General features: G+C 47.9%; 1 protein-coding gene across 1 annotated transcript in view; it reads right to left on the bottom strand.

Annotated features, from left to right (window-relative positions):
* Positions 1-21,815, bottom strand: part of E2F4 (E2F transcription factor 4) — a 281,939-nt gene extending 260,124 nt beyond the window's left edge. Inside the window, exons 1-2 of the mRNA XM_069217276.1 lie at positions 21,464-21,815; positions 46-155 (exon numbers count right to left, since the gene is read on the bottom strand). Of these exons, the coding sequence (XP_069073377.1) occupies positions 46-155; positions 21,464-21,589 (236 nt within the window). The 5' untranslated portion in view covers positions 21,590-21,815. The remainder of the gene's footprint in view (positions 1-45; positions 156-21,463) is intronic.
* Between the last annotated feature and the right edge of the window lie 4,584 nt (positions 21,816-26,399).

The following is a 26,399-nucleotide window of genomic DNA, read 5'->3' as shown; positions in this document are numbered from 1 at the left end:
TGAAATCATTCTGTTGGTTGAGATGCTAATACAGCAGTCACTTACTTCCACTGTATACTGTTCTTGGATTTCTTCTCAATCAGTCCAATTCCTTCGAGAACATTTGTGATATCATAAATACGTCGTTTTTGCCTCACAGCCAAAGTGTCAGCAGCCTGTAAGAAAACAAATGCACAGTTCTTTCAGATATGGAACTGGAAAACATCAACCCTCAAATGATGACAAGTTATTAAGCCTTCACAGTGATCTCAACAGTCCGATCAATAAATTGGACCCCATGATGTACTGACATTTAACATTATTCTCCATTTGGACTACTCATGTCTCAACCCTTCTGTCTCTGTGACTAATACCACCCCCTCCCACAACCTACCCCGCCCCTTACCAATCCTACCCTGGTTAGTCACCTCCTACTGTTGAGCCTCACCAGCCTTGGGATGTAGGTGAACATATGTGTTACTGGCTAAATGAATCAAACATATTTGAGCCATAGTTAGAATTATTATTTTTGTCCAAGACACAAAACAAACTATAACTTATAAGAAATAATACTAATTTAAAATAAAAACACAATACTTATTTTGAAAATTGCTGTGCTGTGACCTTTCAATGAGAGGTGTGCACATCTGGTTTTTACCTTGTACATAGGTAATGCCGAAGGTAACACAGAAGTAGAAACCAATGAGTGATCCATTTTGAACACATTTTATTTCAGTTCCGTTAGGAAAAGATATGCTGCCAAAATGAAAGTTGGGTAATTTTGCAACTAGAAGTACAGTTGGAATTCTTGAGTTGGATGGTGTTGTTGGGGGTAGAAGTAGGTAGGTTTAAGGGAGTGTTGAAAGCCTCTGACATCTAAGGATTTTACTAAGGAGTAGGTGGTTAGGTAGTTGAGAAATGGAGCAAATGTTTGTTATTAGGGTATGCAAATGTTGCTGTGCTATCGGTCAGAACAAAATGTGCAAGGATGTGAATGGACAAAGCACAAAATGTATAATGCTTGTGGGTAGAACGTGTAGAGTGCTGATATTTGAAGGGATGGAGAGAGTTTTTGAGATGCTGATAATAATGAGGGCCTTGTCATGTCACTCTGGGAATTTCGGTTAGAATAAATATTGCTTTTACTACATGATGAACACTTAAAATGTATGTTTGAGTGTTGGTACTTCAAAAGCTAGAGAGGTCTGCCAAGGAGCTGGCAATGATAAGGGTGCTCAAACTTGTCACTCACATACTGGTATCTATGTTGGCATATTTATCATCATGAAGAACTGTCCCCATACCATGAAACACTTAGCACTTAAAACAAATCTAAGCTGTCTCATTTAGGCAAGTGTTTAATTTTATTTTCTGTAACCATTCTCTAAAACCGTCTCATGTTTTAGTCCTTCAGAACACATTGTCTATTATAATGGAAGAAAATAAATAAAATGGAAACATTTCCTAAATGCAACTGTCATGATCATGAACTAATAATACAAGTCCACTTGAAAAAGAACAGTGTCAGATTTAGTAAACAATAAGATGAAGAATCAAAAGCAGGCTTTCTTAATAGTGTCCTACTTTCCTTTAGTAATTCTAGCTGTGGGGACTCTGTATACATCAATGACCATTTTCAACAATAATAAGTATTTCATAATTAAGGGATTCATCTAGCATCACAGAGCAATCCCATTACACTACCCTGCTTTCACATTGGGGCACTAATATGTCCATGGAATTTCTTAACCTATATTGTGGAAAAGCCAACTCTGCAAAGACGAGGAATTCCCTAAGGGGAGAACCTTGATGCAGAAAATGTTTTGTTTAAAAATGTTTTAAATTACAATGCTGTTGAAGTTTCAATTCCCAAAAGAGGTATATAACAATAATACTAATCAACAGATATACAGACACCATTAGGAGACACCGGGACTTCGAATAGCAAGAATAGAGAGAAGTATATATAGGGAGGAAAAAGAAGAGTGATCAGGGGAGAAAGGCAATTTGAAGAGAATATGCCTAAACATGTAGAGCAGATAACACGTTTAAAATACACCAGTGCAATGGCAAGTGTTAGGGCTGGGCTGTGAAGTAGAAACAAAAGGAAGGAAAACATTGCTGAGAAAACCATGAGAAGGATGGCTGTTGACCCAGAAGGTTTTTTAGGATTCAGCAAAACAAATGAGATAAAAGCCTCAGAGTGGGTAAAATAGGAAAAATGATTCCTGGCCATTACAGACCAGAAGGTGACTAAGAATGGACTACTGTGAAATACCTTGAAATATTGAAGGACTTTAGGTATGCCACCAAAAACAATTCCACACAATTTCCTCCAAAGGGTAAAGAAGGAGATAGGCTGATGAAGAGGCATGTTTCAACTAAGGGCAAGGATGATGAATAGCATTAAATACAGGTTAGTCAGTCCTGTATAAGCAGCGAAAAATAAAAGTACTCAAAATGAAAATCAGTAATCCACCATGAAGTAACATGGCTGCAGGGTCAAGGGCTGCATTGATGTATCACAAGGGCAATTTAGGAAGAGAAAATGGCAAAAAAAAAAAAAACTTGATAAACTGAATGTTATAGCTCTGCGCTCCTTGGAGAATATAAGGATAACATTCATGAGGAGCTGATATTTGAGGTGAAAGTATTTACAACTGTTCGAACATCTTTAGAGGATACATACCTAGGAAGAAGAGGAAAACAAAACTTGACTTTAGAAAGTTGTTAGTGTGTTCTAACAAGTAAAAACTCCAGTTTCAACACAGCCAGTCTCATTTACGGCTAGTATCATGCGGCCGGGTAATTTAGGAAGGCCTTGCGGGGCAGAAAATGCTGATATTTATGAGGGATCATAAGCAGAAAAACTATACACATCACTAATTAGGTCCCATCTGGAGCTTTTCATCAAATTCTGAAAAACATATCTATAGAAGGGTCCATGCTGTGTATTTGGTGGTAGTAAAGAGATCAGTCACCTAAACTTGTAACTAACTGTACACGTTTCATGAGGAGACACTTGTGGATGCAAGAAAGTGCATGTAATCACAAATTACATTTTTACCAAGAGTGTATAGGAGGATCATTTTAGTGCAAGCACAGTCCTAGAGTGTTGTAATGATATTTGTATTTAATCATTGCTCCATCTTGACCACTGACTCCACTTCGCATAGCTGCACACAGTCACATTGGTGACCACCAGCTTCATTCTGATTACAGACTCCATTTTGCCTGTAATGTAGCTTTAAACACCAGACCAACGTAGTCAGACAGTTTTGAGGAAGGGATTAATAGTTGGAAGTGTACGATTTAAAAGTGAAATATGTTTGGCAGAAAGTCAAAAGCAGCCTCGCCTTATGCTTCTAAAAACGTGTGTGAGAAAAGCAAAATTCCTGGATGAGTATGGGAACCTTATAATGTTTTAGCAAATGAGCTTTCATATTTATCTGGACTATCGGAATGTTTGGATAAATGTTTAGGAGAGGCAGGGCCACAACATGTTTTATTATGTTTGAAAAAAGGATGATATTTCAGTTCTGGGCAGACGGGGTGGATACTTTTGTCTGCTTACAGGAAAATGCATGAGAAGTGCAAGCAGTTAGAAAAAGAAAATCAGCAATTAGAAAAACAACTTGTTGACAAAAAAAATACTGTAACTATGCTGTCTTGCCAGAATAAGTTATGATAGGACAAGGCGACTCATACCAAACCATCGGTGAGCATGCAGTGGTCAAAGTTGCCCAGAACAAATTACGTAAACTCAGAGGTAGAAAAAAAATCATAAAAAGGTTAATTTAGCCATTGCCAAACCTGGTTTGGACTGGAGCTCAGATTTGTGGGACACCAACATTTGGGACAGCAGTGATTTTTCAAACTCTAGTGATGAAAAGGTAAAAAAAGGTGGGGGCCAGTGTGAGCCAGAGGAGCAGAATGTGGTTTATGCAAAGCCACTATTTAGCCGATAATTGCAACACACACCACAGAATCCGGCAGGAACTGAAATGCATTCCCTAGAAGATTACACCCAGCAAGAAGTCAACGATTTTATAGACAGATTTAAGCAGCAGGCTGGGGAACAGTACTTACTTGGATGGTGCGTTTATTTGATTTTGGAGCCATGGGGTAATGCTTGATGTAGGAGGCACCCCTAAATTCTGCACACTTTGCTTAGACCCACTTATACAAGAACAGTTTAGAAGTTATCAGGGTCCACAACATATCACCCTGCTGCAGTTAGCATCTGAGGGGTGTAACCATAAGTACCCTACAGAATCAGATTGGCCACCAAATGATAACCCCTGGTACCAATTAAGAGATGGTATGCAAAGAATTAAAGAGGAAGGTATGAAGACTACTATCTTCCTGAATGATGCGCACCATCTATTAGACGGACTGCTTGAGGTCTCAGTGGGCAACAGAATTACCAGTCTTGCTTCCCCAGCCTATAAGCAAGCAATCATGACTTTCCTAATTGATCAGACAGGATGTGCTTGAAGCAGTCAGGGAGTTAACTGATTTAGGGCAGTGGGACAAACCAGAGAGAGCTTCACGTTCTGAGGGCTGCACAGATAACAAGAGAGTGTCCAGGAGAGATATGTTTATGGAATTACTAAAGGATGGTGTCAGCAACAGATACCAAAAGCTTGTGGGAGATGTACCATAAAAGAGGTTTGGCTCAGAGGGAAGGTAGCAGAAAGGTAAACAAGCAAGATATTAAACGTCAGAACCAGCTCTATCTGCAAGAGGAAGGAAAAGAAAGAGAGAAAAATGTTTATTCACAAGAGAAAGACGAAGAATGTCTTAACAGTGACCGGTTAACTTTTGAGAACAGGGACGAAAGCAAGCCTTCTCGCAAATATGGAAGCATGTATCAAGACCTCACATGGGCAAAAGTCGACAAGTTTAAATCAAACTTGGAAACTGGCCAAGCTCCAGTACAAGGTTGGGCTCGTAAAGATAACAGTCCCCATGTTGATTTAGAAATACACTGGAGACACATAAATGTGCAAATAGTTCGAGCATTAAAGGACACTGGAGCGGAGGCCTCTCTAATTTATGGAAACCCAAAGAAAAGTAAAGGGCAGCGTTACACCATCACAGGGTTGGGGGAAAACAGACCCCAGCTGTGCAAATTACTGTGCAAATAAAAATAGGGAGAACACCAAAAAGAAAATATACTGTTTTGATTGTGCCTCTTTTAGAATACATACTAGGAATTGACATCTTAGAAGGAATTACTTTTGTATTTGGATGATGGTTATCATCAGTTTGGGTCAAAAAGATACATTCCACAGGCAGCCATAAGAGTAGGTCATCTGAAGATATCTCCAGTGAAGGTGCCCCCGGCCACTAAGGTAATTTATTTGAATCAGTACTGCATTTCCGGAGGGGACGAGGAAATAAGTGAAACTATAAAAGATATGATTGAAGCTGGTGTAAAAGAGCCAACCACCACTTAATGGAACAATCCCCTCTAGCCCGTTTGTCGATCTGACGGGCGATACAGAATGACAATTGATTACCACAAGCTGAATAAATATACGCCCCCTCTGACAGCCGCAGTCCCAGACACCAACACTTTGATTGAATGAATACAGAAACTTAAAAGGACATGGTATGCAACTATTGACATAGCCAATGCGTTCTTGCCTTTACCCTAGGCCCCAGAATGTCAAGAACAATTTTCCTTTTCACATGCCGACACACAATTCCGGATGCAAAAGCTCCTCCAAAGGTATTTACATAGCCCACCATCTGTCATCGGCTGGTGGCAGAACACCTGGATGAAGTATCTATCATCCCAGCTGTGCAATTAACCCACTACATTGATGATGTGATGATTCAGGGAGAGACAGAAGAACAGGTGCAGACTCAGGTGGAGCGGGCGGTAGAACTCTTGCAGAGCAAAGGTTGGATGATTAATACAGACAAGACACAAGGATCCTCTCAAAATGTGAAGTTTCTAGGGATTTAGTGGAATCAGGGACACAGAGAGGTGTTGCCGCAAGCGGAACTAAAGATCCTCTTGTTTGCCACTCCCCGCACTAAGCAAGAGACACAGCGATTCATTGAATTGTTTGGTTTTTGAAGACATCATTTGAGTCAGATCTTGACCCCTTTCTACAAAGTGACAAGACAGAAACATCAGTATGTATGGGGCAAGCAGCAGCAGTGTTCTTTTGATTAGGCAAAGAAGCAATTCAACAGGCTCTAGACTTGTGGCCAGTGCAGGAAGGAGACCCCGAGTTGCATTTTAATAAATGCAATTCTCAGACTTAGAGTGTCGTATTCCATAAGTTCCTTTCAGTGTTTGAGTATTACCGCTTGGTCTGTAGTGAAGCAGAACAAGCATATAGGTCATAACATGAAATTGAAAGCGAAACAGAAATAATTACCTAGCAATATTTTTTCCAAAGAAAGGCTTGCGAGTGTGAACAGCCTTCCAGCAGAAGCAGCAACCAAGCATATGGCTTGTGATGAGTGAAAACAAAAATGGCAACCTTGATGAGACGTATTTTGTTCATTTGCTATTGCCCAGCTTCGGAAACCATCACAAGTTTATATTTAAAATGGTGGTCATTTTGGCACATCTATGCAAAATCTGGGAATTTATGCAGAATAATGTCACTTGAACAAAAATTTCATACTGGCCCAGTGGATACCACGATGGAGGAAAGGCATCTTTTTTTCAAGGTTGGTTGAAGCACCACTCCTTCTCATATAATACAATACAATAATACTGGTAAAGGGCACAGCTTACAAAAAAAAAGGTGTCCCGGAGCTAGCATCAATCAGTATTGCCAACCCAAATAACTCTTAACTGGCAAAGACACCCAGTTGTAAGCTGTCTTCTAAACTGCAATTCAGTAGAGGCTCTAGGCAGGAGAGGCAACTCCTTCCAGGCCTTGGAGGCCAAATAAGTGAAGGAGTGAATACTCCAAGATGTCCGGCAGAACCTGGGGGTTGTCAGTAACAGTACATTTCTTGATCTAAGAGGGTGAACACCAATATAAAGAAAGAGGGCGTCATTACAACATATGTGGTAAAATCCGCTTATCGCCATGCAGAAGACCGCCAACACACAGCCGCGGCATTCCGCCACAGCTATTATGACCCATATCTCGGAATCCGCCAAAATTCAGACACCCACACAAGTCTGCCACACCAAAGGTCAGTGATAAACTGGCGATAACAAAACCAACACCGTCACGCCAACAGAAATACGCCCACACGAATCCACGCGGCGGTCTTTCAACCGCGGTATTCCATCGGCGGTACACACCGCCACGCTCAAAATACACACACTCTAACAAAACACAGCCACACTGGACAATTTGAAATACACACACCTGATACACATACACACACCACACCCAATACAATATAAAACACACACCCACATCACCCACAAACCCCTACGACCACAATTCACGACCGAAGGCCAGAGAGAGACCACCATCTACAAACGAGCATCCACAGGCACACAACACCATCACCCACACAACTTCCATACACCTCACCACTACATATCACCACACTCATCACCACACTCATCACCACACACACCACACACACCACACACACCACCCCACACATCACCTACACCACCCCATGGCACGGAAAAGACTGCCCAGGTTCTCAGAGGAGGAGCTCAGGGTCATGGTGGAGAAAATCGTCCGGGTAGAGCCAAAGCTATTTGGATCCCAGGTGCAGCACACCACAATTGCAAGGAAGATGGAGCTATGGCGAAAATAGTCGACAAGGTCAACGCAGTGGGACAACACCCAAGAAATCGGGAGGACATCAGGAAAAGGTGAAACGACCTACGGGGGAAAGTGCGTTCCGTGGTCTCAAGACACCACCAGGTGGTTCAGCGGACTGGCGGCGGACCCCCACCTCCCCATCCACAACTAACAACATGGGAGGAGCAGGTCTTGGTGATTCTGCATCCTGAGGGCCTCGCAGGAGTCGGTGGAGGAATGGACTCTGGTAAGTCAAATCTTAACTATTACATCCCCCACCCTACCTGCATGCCATCACATACCCCCACCCTCATCCCCATCACTCCAACTCCCCACAAATGTACCAATATCACAAACCACACATCCCAACACCAAGCCCTGCATGCAACAACAACGCATGGACACCCATCACTAAAGCATGCCCACTGCACATACCTTTACACCCCCCTAAACCATCATCACACAAGCTCACACACAGGAATGCCAGCACTGGGGTACACGGTCACCTACCCATTGCACACCATGCCACACACATGCAATAATCATGCCTTTCCACACCTGCAGGACCACTACACAACGTCACCAGACAGGAGGGTCCAGACATGTCCACTCCACCCACAGAAGAGGCCCACAGTGATGACAGCACCTCTGTCCACCTGGATCTAGATGACCAGCCCGGACCATCGGGGGCCTCGGGACAGTCTGTTTCCCTCACACAGGCACAGGCCACCACAGTCCTTCCCCCCCTCACGAAACACCAGCACAGCACCCACCCAGCGGGCCCATACCTCCGTCCCCAGGGCACATCAATCAGCTGTGTGTCCACCACTACAGGGAACCCAGGATAACCCACCACCCCAACAACACCAGGGACCTGGGGGCAGTGGGCACACGGTCCAGGGGACGGAGGCCCAGGAACACAGGGGAACTGGGAGGGCTGCTGTGCGACAGGGGGCGGACAGGCCAAGGGAACCCACTCTCCACGAGGCCCTCTCCTCCATCATGGGAGCCTACCACCACTCCAAGGAGACAATGGCAACAGTACTGGCCAAGTTTCAGGAGACCCAGCGGATGCAGGAGGAACAGTATTTGGGGTTCAGGGAGGAACTCAGAACCATCAGCTCCACCCTGGGCACCATCCTAGGCGTGCTGAAGGAAGTACTCAACACCAGGAGGGACATTGTGGCACTACAAGGGGCCCCTGACACTAGCATAGACGATGAACTGCCCACCACCTCCGCCGGCGCTAGTGGACAGGAGGCACCACCACAGGACCACCACACCAGCACCCCACCCCCTGCAGACGGAGAACCACCCCGCAAACGGTCCCTGAGATCCAGGAACAAGACAGAGCACGATACCAAGACCCCCGCCAAGAAAGGAGACCACCCTGATTGTCAACCCACTGTCCCACTTTGTCACCCTGTCCATATTGAAACTGCCCCAGCTCCACTTCCTATTCCCATATGGGCAATGCACCTGTGAGACTAATAGACTGGACTCTGCCATGGACACTCCTCCGCCATCACCCCTCACCATTTAACTTCACCCTCCAATATTTTGTATTAAAATAAACACACCTAAAGCACCAAAAGATCTGGAGTCTGTCTGTGACTTCGAAATAGTGTATTTGCAATTACAGTGACAAAATGTTCTTGAAATAGTAATGTCAACATACCTATGTCACACAGCTCTAGTCCATGAGGAATCTAAGCAGATGACACATGCTGGGACCCACATCTGTGAAACCGTAAGGGAAAGTGTCAACTCAGTGACCATACACTGGGTGAAAACGACAGGCAGGATAGAGGAATGTACTCTCACCTGTGTTTCACTGGAAATATTGCTGGATCACGGAGTCCCTCTTCTGCATGTCTTCTTCCTCTGCTTCATCCTCATCACTGTCCACAGACGCCACAACACCGCCATCTGGACCATCCTCCTGCAGAAAAGGCACCTGTCGTCGCAAAGCCAAGTTGTGAAGCATACAGCAGGCCACAATGATCTGGCACACCTTCTTTGGTAAGTAGAATAGGGATCCACCTGTCATATGCAGACACCCGAACATGGCCTTCTGGAGGCTTAAGGTCCGCTTGATCACCCTCCTAGTTCGCCCATGGGCCATATTGTAGCGTTCCTCTGCCCTTGTCCTGGGATTCCTCACTGGGGTCAGTAGCCATGACAGGTTGGGGTAACCAGAGTCACGTAATAGCCACACACGGTGCCTCTGGAGTTGACCCATCACATAAGGGATGCTGCTATTCCGCAGGATGTAGTCGTCATGCACTGAGCCAGGGAACATGGCATTCACATGGAAGATGTACTGGTCTGCCAAACATACCATCTGTACATTCATGGAATGATAACTCTTCCGGTTTCTGTACACCTGTTCACTCATGTGGGGGGGGGGGGGGGGGCAAAGTCACATGGTCCCATCAATGGCACCTATGATGTTGGGGATATGTCCAAGGGCATGCAAGTCACCTTTCACTGTAGGCAAATCCTCCACCTGAGGAAAAACGATGTAGCTCTGCATGTGTTTTCAGCAGGGCAGACAACACTCTGGACAATACGTTGGAAAACATAGGCTGGGACATCCCTGGTGCCATGGCCACTGTTGTTTGAAAAGACCCACTTGCAAGGAAATGGAGCACTGATAGCACCTGCACTTGAGGGGGGATTCCTGTGGGATGGCGGATTGCTGACATCAGGTCAGGCTCCAACTGGGTACACAGTTCCTGGATTGTGGCACGGTCAAACCTGTAGGTGATAATCAAATTTCTTTCATCCATTGTCGACAGGTCCACCAGCGGTCGGTACACCTGAAGATTTCGCCATCTCCTCACATGTCCCAGCAGACGGTGCCTATGAAGGACAACAGCGACCACAGAGTCAAACAACTCAGAGGTATGTACCCACAGTCTACACAGAACACCAATCATACACAAAATGTGGCCTGTATGTTTGTTGAGACTAGGCCTAGGTATGTGTGACGCATTTGGAAATTAGGCCATGTGGGCCCCTGAAATGGCAGCTGCCTGACCTCTAAAGTGGGACAACGGGATGTGAGGTAACTGCGCTGGCGTTGTACACTGTCGCGGTAGGCGGTCGAAGACCGCAGCGCAATGCTGCATTGGTTAACATTGGACCCTATGGCTCCCAGGAGCCAATGACGATGTACGCCGGCGGTGATGGTATATACCGCCGCGGACGTGACCGCCATTTTCTATCTGTATAATCACTCGATACCTGATCTTCGACAGGAGAGGACCTACACTGCTAGTGCTGCTGTGACCTCGGTCTGGAAGAGACAATGGCTTGCGCGTCTGGGGAAAGGGCCCCTGCCTTCACATCGGAGGAGTTGGAGAAGCTCGTCGATGGGGTCCTCCCCCAGTACACGCTACTCTGCGGTCCTCCAGACCAACAGGTAAGTACACAGGGAGCATGTTGTATGGGCTATGCCTGTGTGGAGAGGGCTGGTTGTAAGAAGGAAGGGGGCAGAGTTCTGCGTGCATGAAAGACGGTGGGTGCATGTGCCACATGGCAAGGGCAGGGATGGGGGCCACTCACTTTGACGGCGCAGTTGGTAATGACTTCTCTTCTTCCCCTGTACATTTCATGTAGGTCAGCGCCCACCAGAAGAAGGATATTTGGCGTGCCATCGCCAAGGACGTCCGGACCTTGGGGGTCCACCACAGACGGAGCACCCACTGCCGGAAAAGATGGGAGGACATTCGCCGCTGGAGCAAGAAGACGGCGGAGGCTCAGCTGGGGATGGCCTCCCAACGTGGGAGGGGTGCCCGTCGAACCATGACCCCCCTGATGTTCAGGATCCTGGCGGTGGCCTACCCGGAGTTGGATGGGCGCTTGAGGGCATCACAGCAGACACAAGGCGGTAAGTACACTCTCATTCAGCTGACTTTGCGCGCAGTGGAGGTGTCTGGGTGGGGGAGGAGGGCTGTGGGTTTCCCTATGCCACGGCGAGTTCCGTAGGCTAGGCCCCTCCATAAGGCATGGCCCTGTGGCCCCCCCACCCCACCTCTGTAGAGTGCCAAGTACAGCTATTCATGCACCTGTGTCATCTATGTGTGCAGATGTCGTCCATAGCCTTGAAGGCCATTTCCCATAAATTGCACTGTAGAGCCCAAGAGCGCGACGTAGTGCAGGGGGCTTCTGTGTCTGTCTTGTCCGCCAACGGTAGCAGTAATCCATGCACTCAACATGTCTTTCTTCTGTTCCTCCCCCCCCTTTTTTGTGGTCTCCCTGTTCTTGTGTGCATTAGCATCATCAGGCGGAGGAGCAGTGGCACCGGAGCACAAGGGAGCTGCATCCTACATGGCCATGGAGGGCCACACTACAGACTCAGAATTCACCAGTGGGACGGAGGGCGAGGGGAGCACCACGGCGGGGACAGGAGCTAAAACCAGCGACACGGACTCGTCCTCTGATGGGAGCTCCCTTGTGGTGGCAGCAACATCTGTGCCCCCCGCATCTACAGGTACAGCCGCCACCCACCCTACCAGCACCGCCCTCCCAGCAGCCCCTCAGCCTTCGCCCCGTGCCCGCTCACCCAGGAGGTTGGGCATCACCTTCGCCCCAGGCACCTCAGGGTCTGCCCCAGTCACCCCTGCTGCCCTCAGTGAGGAGGCCATTGACCTCCTCAGGTCCCTCACTGTTGGGCAGTCTACCATGTTGAATGCCATCCAGGGTGTAGAAAGGCAGTTGCAACAAACAAATGCATTCCTGGAGGGCATTCATTCTGGTCAGGCGGCCCTTCACCGAGCCTTTCAAACTCTGGCCTCAGCACTGATGGCAGCCATTGTCCCTGTGTCTAGCCTCCCTCCTCAAACTTCCTCCACCCAGACCCAATCCCCTGTACCTCTGCCTATCCCAAGCACACCATCAGACCAGCCTGCACAAACCTCACCATACAAGGGAAGCTCAGGCAAACATAAACACCACACATCCCACAAGCACTCACGCAAGCATCACACACATACAGACACACCAACATCCACTGCCTCCACTGTGTCCCCCTCCTCGTCGTCTCCCTCCTCCCTCCCAGTCTCGTCTACACTCACACCAGCATGCACTACCTCTACAGCCACTAGTCCCTCACCAGCACACCCACCAGAACAACCCGCTCACCTGCAGTCACCACCCTCACTACCATACACACGTCCCCTGTGTCCTCTCCCAGTGTGTCTGTGACGCCCCCTCCCAAGATACACAAACGCAGGTACACACCCACCCAACAGCCATCCACCTCACGACAGCCTCCCGCGCATGCACCTGCACCCAAAGCCACAAAACGTACACCTCCTACAACCACCACCTTTTCCTCCACTCCCAAACCCCCTCCAGCTACCCGTCCCAGTGTGTCCAAAAAAACGTTTCCTGTCCAGCCTTGACCTATTCCCCCCGTCCAACTCATAGGTCCCGAACTAGCACCTCAGCCACAACATCTCCGGGACCAGTGGTGCCTGTTGTCACAGGTATGTGGAGTGCACCGGCCACCAGGACAGCCAGTGTGGCTCGGAGCCACAGCACAGCCAGTCCCCCCCCTGTGAAGCACCAGAAGTTGGCCAGTGTCCGGCGGGAGAGGGGGAAGACTCCAGCCACCCAAGCCGCTCTCCCAGGGGTCCCGGTGGGAGTGTGGGCTCAGCTGTGACTCCTCCCAAGGTGGGGGAAGGGCCACAAGAAACCCGGCAAGTCTGGGAGGAGCAGCACGGCTGAGAAGACCGCCATCATCCCCGCTGCCCAGGAGGCCACCGGCAGCCCCATCCTCGCTGCACAGGAGGCCACCGGCAGCCCCATCCTCGCTGCCCAGGAGGGCCCCGCCAGCCACAGCCCAGCTGCCCAGGAGGGCCCCGCCAGCCACAGCCCAGCTGCCCAGGAGGGCCCCGCCAGCCACAGCCCAGCTGCCCAATGAAGGACCACCAGCCCCAGCCCAGCTTGGCAATGAAGGACCGCCAGCCCCAGCCCAGCTTGGCAATGAAGGACCGGCAACTCAAGCATCGCTGAACAGGGCACCGCCAACTCAAGCACCGCTGAACAGGGCACCGCCAACTCAAGCACCGCTGAACAGGGCACCGCCAACTCAAGCACCGCTGAACAGGGCACCGCCAACTCAAGCACCGCTGAACAGGGCACCGCCAACTCAAGCACTGCTAGCCCATGAGCGGCAGGGGCACTGACGCAACTGGGACCGTCACGGGGTGCGTGATGCACTCTGGGCACCAGTCCCCCTCCAGAACCAGTGGAGACATACATCCACTCTGTCTGTCCTTCACAGGATGAAGCACTCTGGGCACCAGTCCCCCTCCAGAACCAGTGGAGAGTTACATCCACTCCGTCCGTCCTTCACAGGATGAAGCACTCTGGGCACCAGTCCCCCTCCAGAACCAGTGGAGACATGCACCCACACCGTCTGTCCTTCACAGGATGAAGCACTCTGGGCACCAGTCCCCCTCCAGAACCAGTGGAGACTGTTATCCACTTGAGAGACTGTGGCTTTGCACTCCCCAGGGTAATGCAGTGGGCAACCCACCCACTGTAGAGACTTGAGAGACTGTGGCTTTGCACTCCCCAGGATTGAACAGTGGGCAAACCACCCACTGTATGGACTTGAGAGACTGTGGCTTTGCACTCCCCAGGATTGAACAGTGGGCAAACCACCCAGTGTATGGACTTGAGACTGTGGCTTTGCACTCCCCGGGGTTGAACAGTGGGCAAACCACCCACTGTATGGACTTGAGAGACTGTGGCTTTGCACTCCCCAGGGTTGAACAGTGGGCAAACCACCCACTGTATGGACTTGAGAGACTGTGGCTTTGCACTCCCCAGGATTGAACAGTGGGCAAACCACCCACTGTAGAGACTTTAGAGACTTGAGAGACTGTGGCTTTGCACTCCCCAGTATACATCAATGGGCATAGAGCCCCCTCGTGGATCTGGCGTTGTGCACTCATCAGGCTGAGGTGCCCCGCCCCCCCCCTTCCCCCTGAGGTGCCTGTTGTATTTCTATCTGATGCCCCTGCAGTGTTCTCTCTGTTTTGATCTGGTATAGAGTTTGGGCCTCTCCCATGCATTTTGGGCCCAGTTGTCCACGGACTATGAATGGTGCAATACCTGGACTACTATTCTTGGTGTATATTTTGTTAATAGTGTATATATGTATATTTTTGCGTACTGCATTTTAATATATTACAATGGTTACACTCATTTCCTTTTGTCTTTGCATTCTTCCGGGGGGGGTTGGGGGGTGTTACTATAATGTATAGATATGTATTAGTGTGTGTGTGTGTGTTGTAGTGGGTGAGGGTGTTGCGTGTGTGTGTCCCTGTTTTTTGCCTCCCCCCTCCCCTGTGTCGTAGGTGCAGTACTCACCGTGGTCTTCGCCGACGGCGTTGGTGCTCCTGGTACAGGAGCAGGAAGACTATCGCAGGTAGGATTTGGAGTTCCGGGTCCATGGTGTCCTCGTTGAGTGTGTAGAGGTGAGCGTTTTCCCTTCGAAATTCCTGTTTCCGCCGTGTTTTTATCCGCGGTGAATCCGCCCCGGAAAAGGTGGCGGATTGGCCTGTCATAATAGTGTGGGCGGTACATTGTCCTCCGCCTGTCTGTTGGCGGTGACTGCCGCGCTGTTTGTTTGTACCGCCGTGGCGGTCGGAGTGTTAAAATGGCTGTATTTGTTGGCTGTTTCAGCCATGGTCGTAATTGCAAAAATGTTACCGCCGCTTTAACACCGACCGCCAGGGTTGTAATGACCACCAGAGTCTCTTATAAATACACTTAGGTGCCACCCCATGAAAAGAGTGATAAGCAGGCACTAATCCCTTAAAGATCATCAGTGTAATTCCTGAAGATGACCTGCTATTGAGTGCCGTGTTGGGACTCCCAGAATCAACCTAGGTGCTGCATTTTGAATTACCTGCAAATGTTTAATACAATAGGACCCAAAGACTTAAAAATAAAACATTCCTGAAATCCAATTTAGAGGTAATAACTGTGTATACAATGGCTTTCCATGCTTCAACTGGAACAAATTTGAATGTCTTTCTCACGTGTAAAGCACAGCAAAACACAACCGAGTCAACAAAGGGCCGTGAAGACAAAAGGTAAGCCTATCATCAGATTTTACCCCAAGTTCATCAAGAACCCTAGGTACTCAGAGCCAATAAATGAGCTGCACCCTGCAGTGCGTTTTCATTCTATACCGGGTATACAGCAATTCATTTGCTGAAATATAAAGAGTGATAAATAGCTATCAAGAAAACCTTTATATTTCCAAAATGGGCACAAGATAAGGTGTTGAGGAGCAGTGGTTATTTGCACATCTCTGAATTCTGGGGTGCCTATACTAGCATGTGAATTACACGGCATTTCTCAAATAGACGTCTATTTTACACACTCTCTTATATTTGGAAGGAAAAAATGTAGAGAAAGACAAGGGGCAATAACACTTGTTTTGCTATTCTATGTTCCCCCAAGTCTCCCGATAAAAAAGATACCTCACTTCTGTGGGTAGGCCTAGCGCCTGCGACAGGAAATGCCCCAAAACACAACGTGGACACATCCCATTTTTTCTTTTTTTTTTTTGTACAGAAAACAGAGGTTTTTTTGCAAAGTGCCTACCTGTAGATTTTGGCCTCTAGCTCAGCCGGCACCTAGGGAAACCTACCAAACCTGTGCATTTTGTAAAACTAGAGACCTAGGGGAATCCAAGATGGGGTGACTTGTGGGGCTCTGACCAGGTTCTGTTACCCAGAATCCTTTGCAAATCTCAAAATGTGGCTAAAAAAAAAAAACACGTTTTCCTCACATTTCGGTGACAGAAAGTTCTAGAATCTGAGAGGAGCCACAAATTTCCTGCCACCCAGCGTTCCCCCAAGTCTCCCGATAAAAATGATACCTCACTTGTGTGGGTAGGCCTAGCGCCCGCGACAGGAAATGGCCCAAAACACAACGTGGACACATCACATTTTTTCATAGAAAACAGTGCCTACCTGTGGACTTTGGCCTCTGGCTCAGCCGGCCCCAAGGGGGGGGGCAGAAATGGCCTAAAATAAATTTGTCCCCACCCAGGAGCGACCCTTGCCTATGGGGTCGCTCCACCTGCGTGACATTGGCGCCAAAAAAAAAAAAATCCCCGGTGCCTAGTGGTTTCTGCCCCCTTGGGGGCAGATTGACCTAAAATCGGCCAATCTGCCCCCAAGGGGGGCAGAAATGGTCTAAATACAATTTGCCCCCCAGGGGAGCTACCCTTGCCTAATGAGTCACTCCCCATCTCTAAAAAAACAAAATCAAAAAAAAAAAATGTGCCCTGGCGTCTGGAGGTTACTGCCCCCCCTGGGGGCAGACCGGCCTAATACCAATAGGCCGCTCTGCCCCCGGGGGGGCAGAAAGGGCCTAAAATAAATACAATTTGCCCCTCCAGGGGAGCGACCCTTGCCTAAGGGGTCGCTCCCCATCTCTAAAAAAACAAAAAACAAAAATTAAAATAGGCTGATCTGCCCCCATGGGGGGCAGAAATGGCCTAAAATAAATTTGCCCCCCAGGGGAACGACCCTTGCCTAAGGGGTCGCTCCCCTTACGTGAAAAACAAACAAAAAAAAACTCCCTGGTGTCTAGTGGTTTCTGCCCCCCTTGGGGGCAGACTGGCCTCATAAAAATAGGCCAATCTGCCCCCAAGGGGGGCAGAAATGGCCTAAATATAATTTGCCCCCTAGGGGAGCGACCCTTGCCTAAGGGGTCGCTCCCCACCTCAAAAAACAAAAAAATAACAACGAACATTTTTTTTTTTTATCCCTGGTGCCTAGAGGTTTCTGCGCCCCCCCCCCCCCCGGGGGCAGAAAAGGCCTTAAAAAAAATGCCCCCCCTGGATGCAACCCTTGCCCAAGGGGTCGCTCCCTCCTGTCAGTTTCATTTATAAAAAAAGACATCCCTGGTGTCCAGTGGGAGTTTTGACAGCCGGATTGCTTTACAATCCGGCTGCCAAAACGCAGAGAGAGACTTCAAAGGGAAGGAAATACATTTCCTTCCCTTTGAAGCCTCTCTGCCTCCTCCCCGTGATCGGAAGAGAAATGCAAACATCGCGCTGGAAGCTGAGCTTCCAGCGCAAAGGAGGAGGCATTGTGATTGTCGGCGCGATGACGTCACAGGGGGTTGGTGGAGGGGGGGGAAGGGGAAGGGTTTCCCTTCCATCCTGACTTGGGGGGGGGGGACCCCACAGAGGGAGCGCTAGCGCTCCCTCTGGGCTGGGTGCCCAGGACGTAATGGTTACGTCCTGGGCACAGCAGCACTGTGCCGCAGGACATAACCATTACGTCCTTGGCACAGAACCGGTTAAATACCGGTCAGCTGCCTGGTCCATACGCCGTAGGTTGCTTTCAACACTAGGCAGGAAGGCCCAGGACAAGAAGAAGAGTTCTTAGCTCTAATGTTGTGGAGCTTTCGTAGTATCTTGATAGGATTGTTTAAGCTCAGAGACCTTCAGCTGTACAACATTTGCTTAGGGACATGAGACGACTTTAGTAGGTCAGAAATGTAAATAGGAATCTCATTTTTTTTATCACTGTTTTATCATCATTGACTACCTAAAGATCCATCTCTGAAGCTCAGCATATGGCTAGCACTCCAGCCTTTGCTAGGAACAGCTGTACCTGGCTTCATTTGATCAAGTAATTGCAGCGGCTACAATTACAATTCTTTGCTTCAGCGATATATTGCACCATGCACTTTGCTCCTGTGGTTGCTCACACCGTACTGCACAGGCGCTAGTACCATTGTAACTTAAAGCTGCTAGCTGTAATAGGTTGTGAATCAAATCTATTTACCAAAATTGTCTTTCCTCTTAGCATTATTTTTTTTACTATTATGCTCATAATGTTATATCACGAAAGTTTACATTTGGGTAAACTCCCAGCCTTAGGCTGGAAGGGCCCTTCTTTTTATAAGGTTTTAATTCTAATCAATTTTAAAATCATACTGTTGCAAAGTTAGTGGTAATTTATTTGCACTAGCACTTATATGATGTCTGTTTTTTTCTTTTTGGATTTTGACATCTGGCATTTTTTCTGTATGGCTATGAAATTATATACTTCGATATGTCAAACTACTACTGCTACTGCCTCGCCTCAATGATGCTTTGGGTAGACCTTCACTATATGGAAACACTTCAGTGTTTTGCTGAGATCTTCTCAAAAATTGAGTTGATCCTTTAGAACTCGGGTACCTGAGATCATTTTTGTTGACACAGATTCTAGTTAATAGCCGAAGCTCGGATTTAAATATTGTTACATGCAGGTTTGTATTTACTATATCTTAACATGCTTTCCAAAGGAAGTCACAACTATTCGCTTTGGCTCAATTTTTTAGGATGCACAGACCAATTTATGGAATCTGACATAGTTTTGCCAATCCAGTAATATCGCCTGTAGCCGTTACCAACAGACTGACACTACAAACAACACAGGCCTACTGAGGTGTGCATAACCATTAGGCATACAGTTATACAATTATTATAAATATGAACAAATTTACAGTTGGCAAAAAATATACAGCCTCTCTCAAAAAGTCCCAAAAAGAATTAACATAGTGAAAATCTTAACTCTGTGTTTGTCAGAGGGGAGAGACAAACACCATATATTTCCCTACTAATGTAACAAAATACTTGTCTACAGCCTGTACATAAGTATAACAATCTATCTTTAAAGGTCTAATGGCTTTAACACGATGCACTGGAACTAATGTATTTTGTCATAACTTTTCAAAATAAACCTGATCAGACATATGGCACTGGCCAAATTTTCACAGTGGAGAAATAAAACAAATCAGGCCTACTGTACTAAGAAAGTTTCCCACAAAGCAGCTATCAGGCATACAGACACAAAATTACAAATCTATACAAAACTACATTTATCAAAGCAAAATACTATCGTTCATAAAAGGGCATAACAAGAATTATACCTTTCCAAATTGTCTATCCTTATGGTTTGTCAGGGGAACCAATATCAAAACTCTTGCCTACTGTGGTAATCTGAATATTTCATGTAACAAAATGCCTCTTTGCATTCATTAATATGGAGTAATTACAACTCACCCTCAAATGCTTACTGACATTAACATTTGTTTTACAAAATAAATATGTCAAGCCTACTGGCTTTATTATAACTATTCACAATACACAGTCTTGTGACTAGGACTAGGATTGCTGATTTACACCATCCTCAACACAGTACTGCAAAACTGGACACAAGCTTTCCCATAAGGCAAGAATAACATTTTCTGCCTATTCAAATGCTGTACTCGAGACAACCAACATGTAGGTGGAACACAGTCCCTCTCCCAGTACTACATGTGAAACCTATTTCCTGTTGCTCACATAAAGTCACCAACAGCTGCACAGTCACGCTAGTCCTTAAAAATAATTCTAACTGTGGGATAAGATTGGGGGACTAATAAAATTATCATAATTAAAAATGGAACACAGAATTTGATTAGTTGCATGAGGTAGCACCAAACGTATGACTTCTATTCACTTTTTTCCACTTATAACCTATGACTTAGATTCAATGTAACAATCATGACACCCTTGCGCCATCAATACACAAGTTGTGCTGTCAAAACACAGGTGTTTGTTATAACCTATGGCAACACGGAAGTACACAAAACTATATGTTGGGACTGCTCCAATGCAATATTAACCTTAATAACTAGATGCTGCAAAAAAATGACTTGGGTAACTTCCTAGAGTTCGCTCAGATAGATGCACCCCCCCCCCCCCACCTACAAAAAAAATAATAATGACCGAGGAAGGTCAAGCCTCCTCAATACAACAGTAATGTCAACTGATGCAATGACTTTTTAATACTGCACAGTCATATTTGTTGATTAGGAGGTGTGCTGGTGATAATAAATCTGAAAACCATGCACAAAACGCATGCATGTATGTCACTGCATATGTCCATTGATGCAACATGTGTCAGATGCTACGTGTTTTTTTTTCTCTGGTCCTAACATGTGAATCCTTGTGCTGTTATCACAGTGCCAAAAATTGTCTAATGTAGTTTCCAAGGGTGTCTCCGTTACACTTATTAGTACTTTTAAAACGTGAAAAACAAATCAACCCTTTTTGGTCACAGAATGATTGTGAGTATGCGAGCTCCCACAGGTTTTGTCCACTACATCCTCCTTCCAGTACTCTCCACGTCCACTTAACACCACAAGTCTCTCCAACTGCCACAGATCCTGCCGTCCACATCCTCACACTACAGGTTCAGCGCCTAGAAAGATATCTGCCTCACACTACATGCCCAGCACTTTCAGTGCCACTAACCATACAGTTTCGCATCACAACAGGTCTAGCAGTTCCATGCTCCACTCGCTCGCTCCTTGTTTTACAGTATGATCAAAGCTTCAGTTCCCCAGAAGACAGTGCCTACACTAATCACCTTGCGGTCTAGATGTTCGCCTCCAATCCTCACTTTTAATCCATCACTCCCAGTGACTACCCTGACAGCCGTAACTGCAGCACTCCCCGCTGCCCCAAGCCTCCGGTGTTTCGTATGACACGCCATGCTTTACGTTCACTTATGTGATGCTAGTCATCTCCATCCCCCCCTCTTCGCCTTTCTCCGTTCAGGACTTTCCTCAACACTTTGAACACTTTCCATGCTCTCTTCACCATTTATGATCTGCACTCTTCATGCTGCCCCCTCACGCCGTACTTTCCCTCTCACCACTTTGAGGTCCAGCACGCCATCCTTCGCTTCCTGCAGGAGGGAGACAAACTTGGTAGTTAGGAGGCCGAGACTCTTCTCGTGCCGGCTCGGGGTGGCCGGTAGCTGCTGAGCCGAGTCCGCCATCTTCAGGTCGGTAGCGCTTCCGGGTCACGGGAGCGCGTGGGGGAAGGGGGCGTGCTCGCACCGTGTAGTAGGGCACTGCAGGTGGTCGGTAAGGGGACCACGCGCTGGATGAAAAGGTACAAAAGTTCGGGGAGAGGGAGTGCTCGCCCCCGCTGAGGGGCGCGCTAGAGACTGGGGCACGAGGTCGGTGGAAGATGCACGCTCGCTTCCCCCAAGAGCCGTTATCGTCGCGTTGCAGCTTGGGAAGGGTTTGAACATCAGCTCAAGCGAGGACTGCGGCGCAAGTGCAGAGAGAGGCATCGTGAGGGTATAAGCGAAACACACACATAAGGCAGGACTACAGACCAGGCAAGAGACGGGGAGATAACAAGCCCGTAGGGTTCAAGAGCAAAGGAACAGGACAGAACTACCATCTGCCATGTGTGTGAGTGACATTCTATTGACAAATGTGTGACGTTTGGATTCACACTGTGCCGCAAAGTAATTAATGTATACTTTTCAGGGAGCAGCTGGATACACGAAACAGTAAATAAAAGGAATGTGAAACTAAAATACTGCAGTGGTCAACTCCAAGTAATGATTGGCAACGTCTCACGTCAATAGCTGATGGTTTCTGAGGCAAAGAAGATACTATATTGATTGAAGAAGGCTGAACCAATTACAGGTCAAACCAAACCTTGAAACTTGAACGAGATGTAGAAACGGAGCACAAAGAACAATGTCAAAAAATCCCATACATGTTCACCAAAATCATAGCAGGGATATGCCAACCAGCTCACCACCATGCACCTCTTAGTGCACGATTACCCTCTTTGTCTTGTACCCTAACCAATGGCATAGTGCACCAGCCCGCATCGCGCAGGGCACTGTCAGTTACAGAACAGTGCATCTCCACCAATAGCACTTTCAACTACACCCTTAGCAACATTGCACCACATTCCTTAACCGCTGCGTAGTGTAACCCCACCAATGGCTTAGTGCTCCGTCACACACAGCACAATGCACTACTACCACAGAACAGTGGATGGGCACCCTTAGCACAGTGGACGCCAGCCTTAGGTACACTCCTCTGTCACCCTCAGAACAATGGACTACAGTCTGTGAGACTACACCACATCCAAGCTACTGAACACCGTTTGTACCACAGAACACTTCCTTGCACACTGCCTGGTTGTCCCCAGTGTTGAAGCAACAGTTCAAATAACGCATCTGAAAACACAATGACACTTGTCTTGATGCTATGCCCTCCAAATTACCTTCAGTTCTTGTCCACTTTTTCAGAACCCTAAAGAATGTCCATGGGAACACGCTGAACATTGGAAGGGGAACTACGAGTTCCAGACTGCTCTAGGCCCCAGGAGGCAGGCATCTCACTGCACCAGCTGCCCCTAATCATCTCGCCAGCAGCGCTATAAAGCGCCAGGGGGACAATGCAGAGCGGGACGTGCTGAACATTGGAAGTGGGACTACGAATCCCAGACTGCTATAGGCCCCAGGAGGCGGCCATCTCACTGCACCAGCTGCCCCTAATCACCTTGCCAGCAGTGCTATAAAGCACCAGGGGGACAACGTAGTGAGTGACGCGCTGAACATTGGAAGGGGGATTACGTGTCCCATACTGCTCTAGGCCACAGGAGGCAGCCATCTCACTGCACTAGCTGTCCCTACTCACCTCGCCAGCAGCGTTATAAAGCGCCAGGGGGAATACGCAGCGCTGGACGCCAGAAGGAGGCTGGGCTGGGCCACCCCTTTAACATCCATCATTAAGAACTTGTCAAATCGACGGAGGGTCTGCACTATATCCGACAGCAGTCCAGGCGGCAGGGGAAGCTGCATACCGCCTCCTGCGGCGATCTTAGGTGCACTGAATGATCTCCGCTTCCTGCAGTTGGGGGCCACAGAAGGGGCTGGGCTCACTTTTTCAATTCTTATTTGCAATCTCATGAGCAGTGGGAAGTTTGCTAGGAGATAAGTGCTTGAACCTCTGGTTTGTGCTTGTGGGGCCCCTTACTTTAATCTCGCAGCAAGCCTAGAGCTAAGACATCTTGTCGTAAGACAACTAGTAAGGCTGCCCCCGGGCCTATGAACTCTATAGGTCAAGTAAGTCCCTGCAAGTTGAGTATGGACAAATTTATAATAAGGGCTGGTGGGATAATCGATAAGGAAATTGACCTGGCAGAGCGTCGGCTTTCTGTATCCTTCCTATGTTCCCCGCCCCTGGGGGTGCTGAGGGCCTCATTAATAGGAGCTTCTAATGATGAAGAGCTGGTTGGGAGGGGAGGTAGTAGTGAGGTGATGCCCTGTGATGATCATGTGGCAGTTAAGATTCAGGGGAGCATGGGCAAGCCAGATCAGGCTCAGAGGCAGGAGTATGATCCCCTTGAGTTTGGAGTCCTGGATTTAGTTCCCACTAATAATACAGGTGATGAGCTGGTAACAAGAGAGAAGAGGAATGATAATCGCTTAAGTTGTGGTAGTATCCTGTTGGCAGTCCAACGCTCTGTTCCTTTAAAAAAAGATGGGGCAGCCCAATGCTCCATCCATTCTAAAAAAAAGAGGGGGCAGGTAATGGGAAGGGGCAGGGGCGAGGGCAGGCTCAGGGGGAGATGTTTGTACAGATGGAATTAAAATTATGTAGCATCTTTGACTTGCAGCCTCTAATCGAGCGTCTCAACTCAATAGAGGCTATGATTAAACAATTTGAGTTTAGCCACAACAACAGAGATCCCTTTACCAAGCCTAGGGAAGAAGGTTGTGGCAGGACCCATGAGCCAGGTGGAATTCCTGACACCCAGAGAGTACGCCTGAGAGGGAACGGAGAAGAATAGTTGATCCACCAAGCAACAAGTAAAGGAAGAGGTCCACCTGTATTTAATGAACCCCCTAAGGGACTTTTCCAATGCCCAAGTAGTGTACACAGTGTGGGTAATGAGGAAGAGGTAGGAGACTGTGGCAGCGGATCTGAGGAAGCTGGGTCTGTGTGTTTGCGTACTGACACCTTTGATATACGACCTAGCATTCCTCCGGAGTATACCCCCTACATTATTATCCTAGAGAATGTTCCTCTGTTACCTAGAGGAACAAGTGAGTCGCATAACTCATTACTGTAGGAAAGTACCATCTTGCCTGGCATGTTTCCCCCATATTTCACTGTATATATGTTGTTTTAGTTGTATGTGTCACTGGGACCCTGCCAGCCAGGGCCCCAGTGCTCATAAGTGTGCCCTGTATGTGTTACCTGTGTTATGACTAACTGTCTCACTGAGGCTCTGCTATCCAGAACCTCAGTGGTTATGAGGTTCTGAGGCTCATTTCTTTCCAAATTGTCACTAACAGGCTAGTGACCAATTTCACCAATTTACATTGGCATACTGGAACACCCTTATAATTCCCTAGTATATGGTACTGAGGTACTCAGGGTATTGGGGTTCCAGGAGATCCCTATGGGCTGCAGCATTTCTTTTGCCACCCATAGGGAGCTCTGACAATTCTTACACAGGCCTGCCCTTGCAGCCTGAGTGAAATAACGTCCACGTTATTTCACAGCCAGTTACCACTGCACTTAAGTAACTTATAAGTCACCTATATGTCTAACCTTTACATGGTAAAGGTTGGGTGCTAAGTTACTTAGTGTGTGGGCACCCTGGCACTAGCCAAGGTGCTCCCACATTGTTCAGGGCAAATTCCCCGGACTTTGCGAGTGCGGGGACACCATTTCACGCGTGCACTATACATATGTCACGACATATGTATGGCGTCACAATGGTAACTCCGAACATGGCCATGTAACATGTCTAAGATCATGGAATTGTCACCCCAATGCTATTCTGGGATTGGGGAGACAATTCCATGATCCCCAGAGTCTCTAGCACAGACCCGGGTACTGCCAAACTACCTTTCCCGGGGTTTCACTGCAGCCGCTGCTGCTGCCAACCCCTCACACAGGTTTCTGCCCTCCTGGGGTCCAGCCAGGCTTGGCCCAGGAAGGCAGAACAAAGGACTTCCTCAGAGAGAGGGTGTTACACCCTCTCCCTTTGGAAAAAGGTGTCAGGGCTGGGGAGGAGTAGCCTCCCCCAGCCTCTAGAAATGCTTTGATGGGCACAGATGGTGCCCATCTCTGCATAAGCCAGACTACACCAGTTCAGGGATCCCCCAGCCCTGCTCTGGCGCGAAACTGGACAAAGGAAAGGGGAGTGACCACTCCCCTGACCTGCACCTCCCCTGGGAGGTGCCCAGAGCTCCTCCAGTGTGCTCCAGACCTCTGCCATCTTGGAAACAGAGGTGCTGCTGGCACACTGGACTGCTCTGAGTGGCCAGTGCCAGCAGGTGACGTCAGAGACTCCTTCTGATAGGCTCCTCCAGAGGTTGCTAGCCTATCCTCTCTCCTAAATAGCCAAACCTCCTTTTCTGGCTATTTAGGGTCTCTGCTTTGGGGAATTCTTTAGATAACGAATGCAAGAGCTCATCAGAGTTCCTCTGCATCTCTCTCTTCACCTTCTGCCACGGAATCGACCGCTGACTGCTCTGGAAGCCTGCAAAACTGCAACAAAGTAGCAAAGACGACTACTGCGACCTTGTAACGCTGATCCGGCCGCCTTCTCGACTGTTTTCCTGGTGGTGCATGCTGTGGGGGTAGTCTGCCTCCTCTCTGCACTAGAAGCTCCGAAGAAATCTCCTGTGGGTCGACGGAATCTTCCCCCTGCAACCGCAGGCACCAAAAGACTGCATCAACGGTCCTCTGGGTCTCCTCTCAGCACAACGAGTGAGGTCCCTTGAACTCAGCAACTCTGTCCAAGTGACTCCCACAGTC

This window comes from Pleurodeles waltl, chromosome 12 (assembly GCF_031143425.1).
Source record: "Pleurodeles waltl isolate 20211129_DDA chromosome 12, aPleWal1.hap1.20221129, whole genome shotgun sequence".
Lineage (NCBI taxonomy): Eukaryota > Metazoa > Chordata > Amphibia > Caudata > Salamandridae > Pleurodeles > Pleurodeles waltl.
Note: the sequence above shows the minus strand (reverse complement) of the source record. Positions and strands in the feature narration are given on the sequence as shown.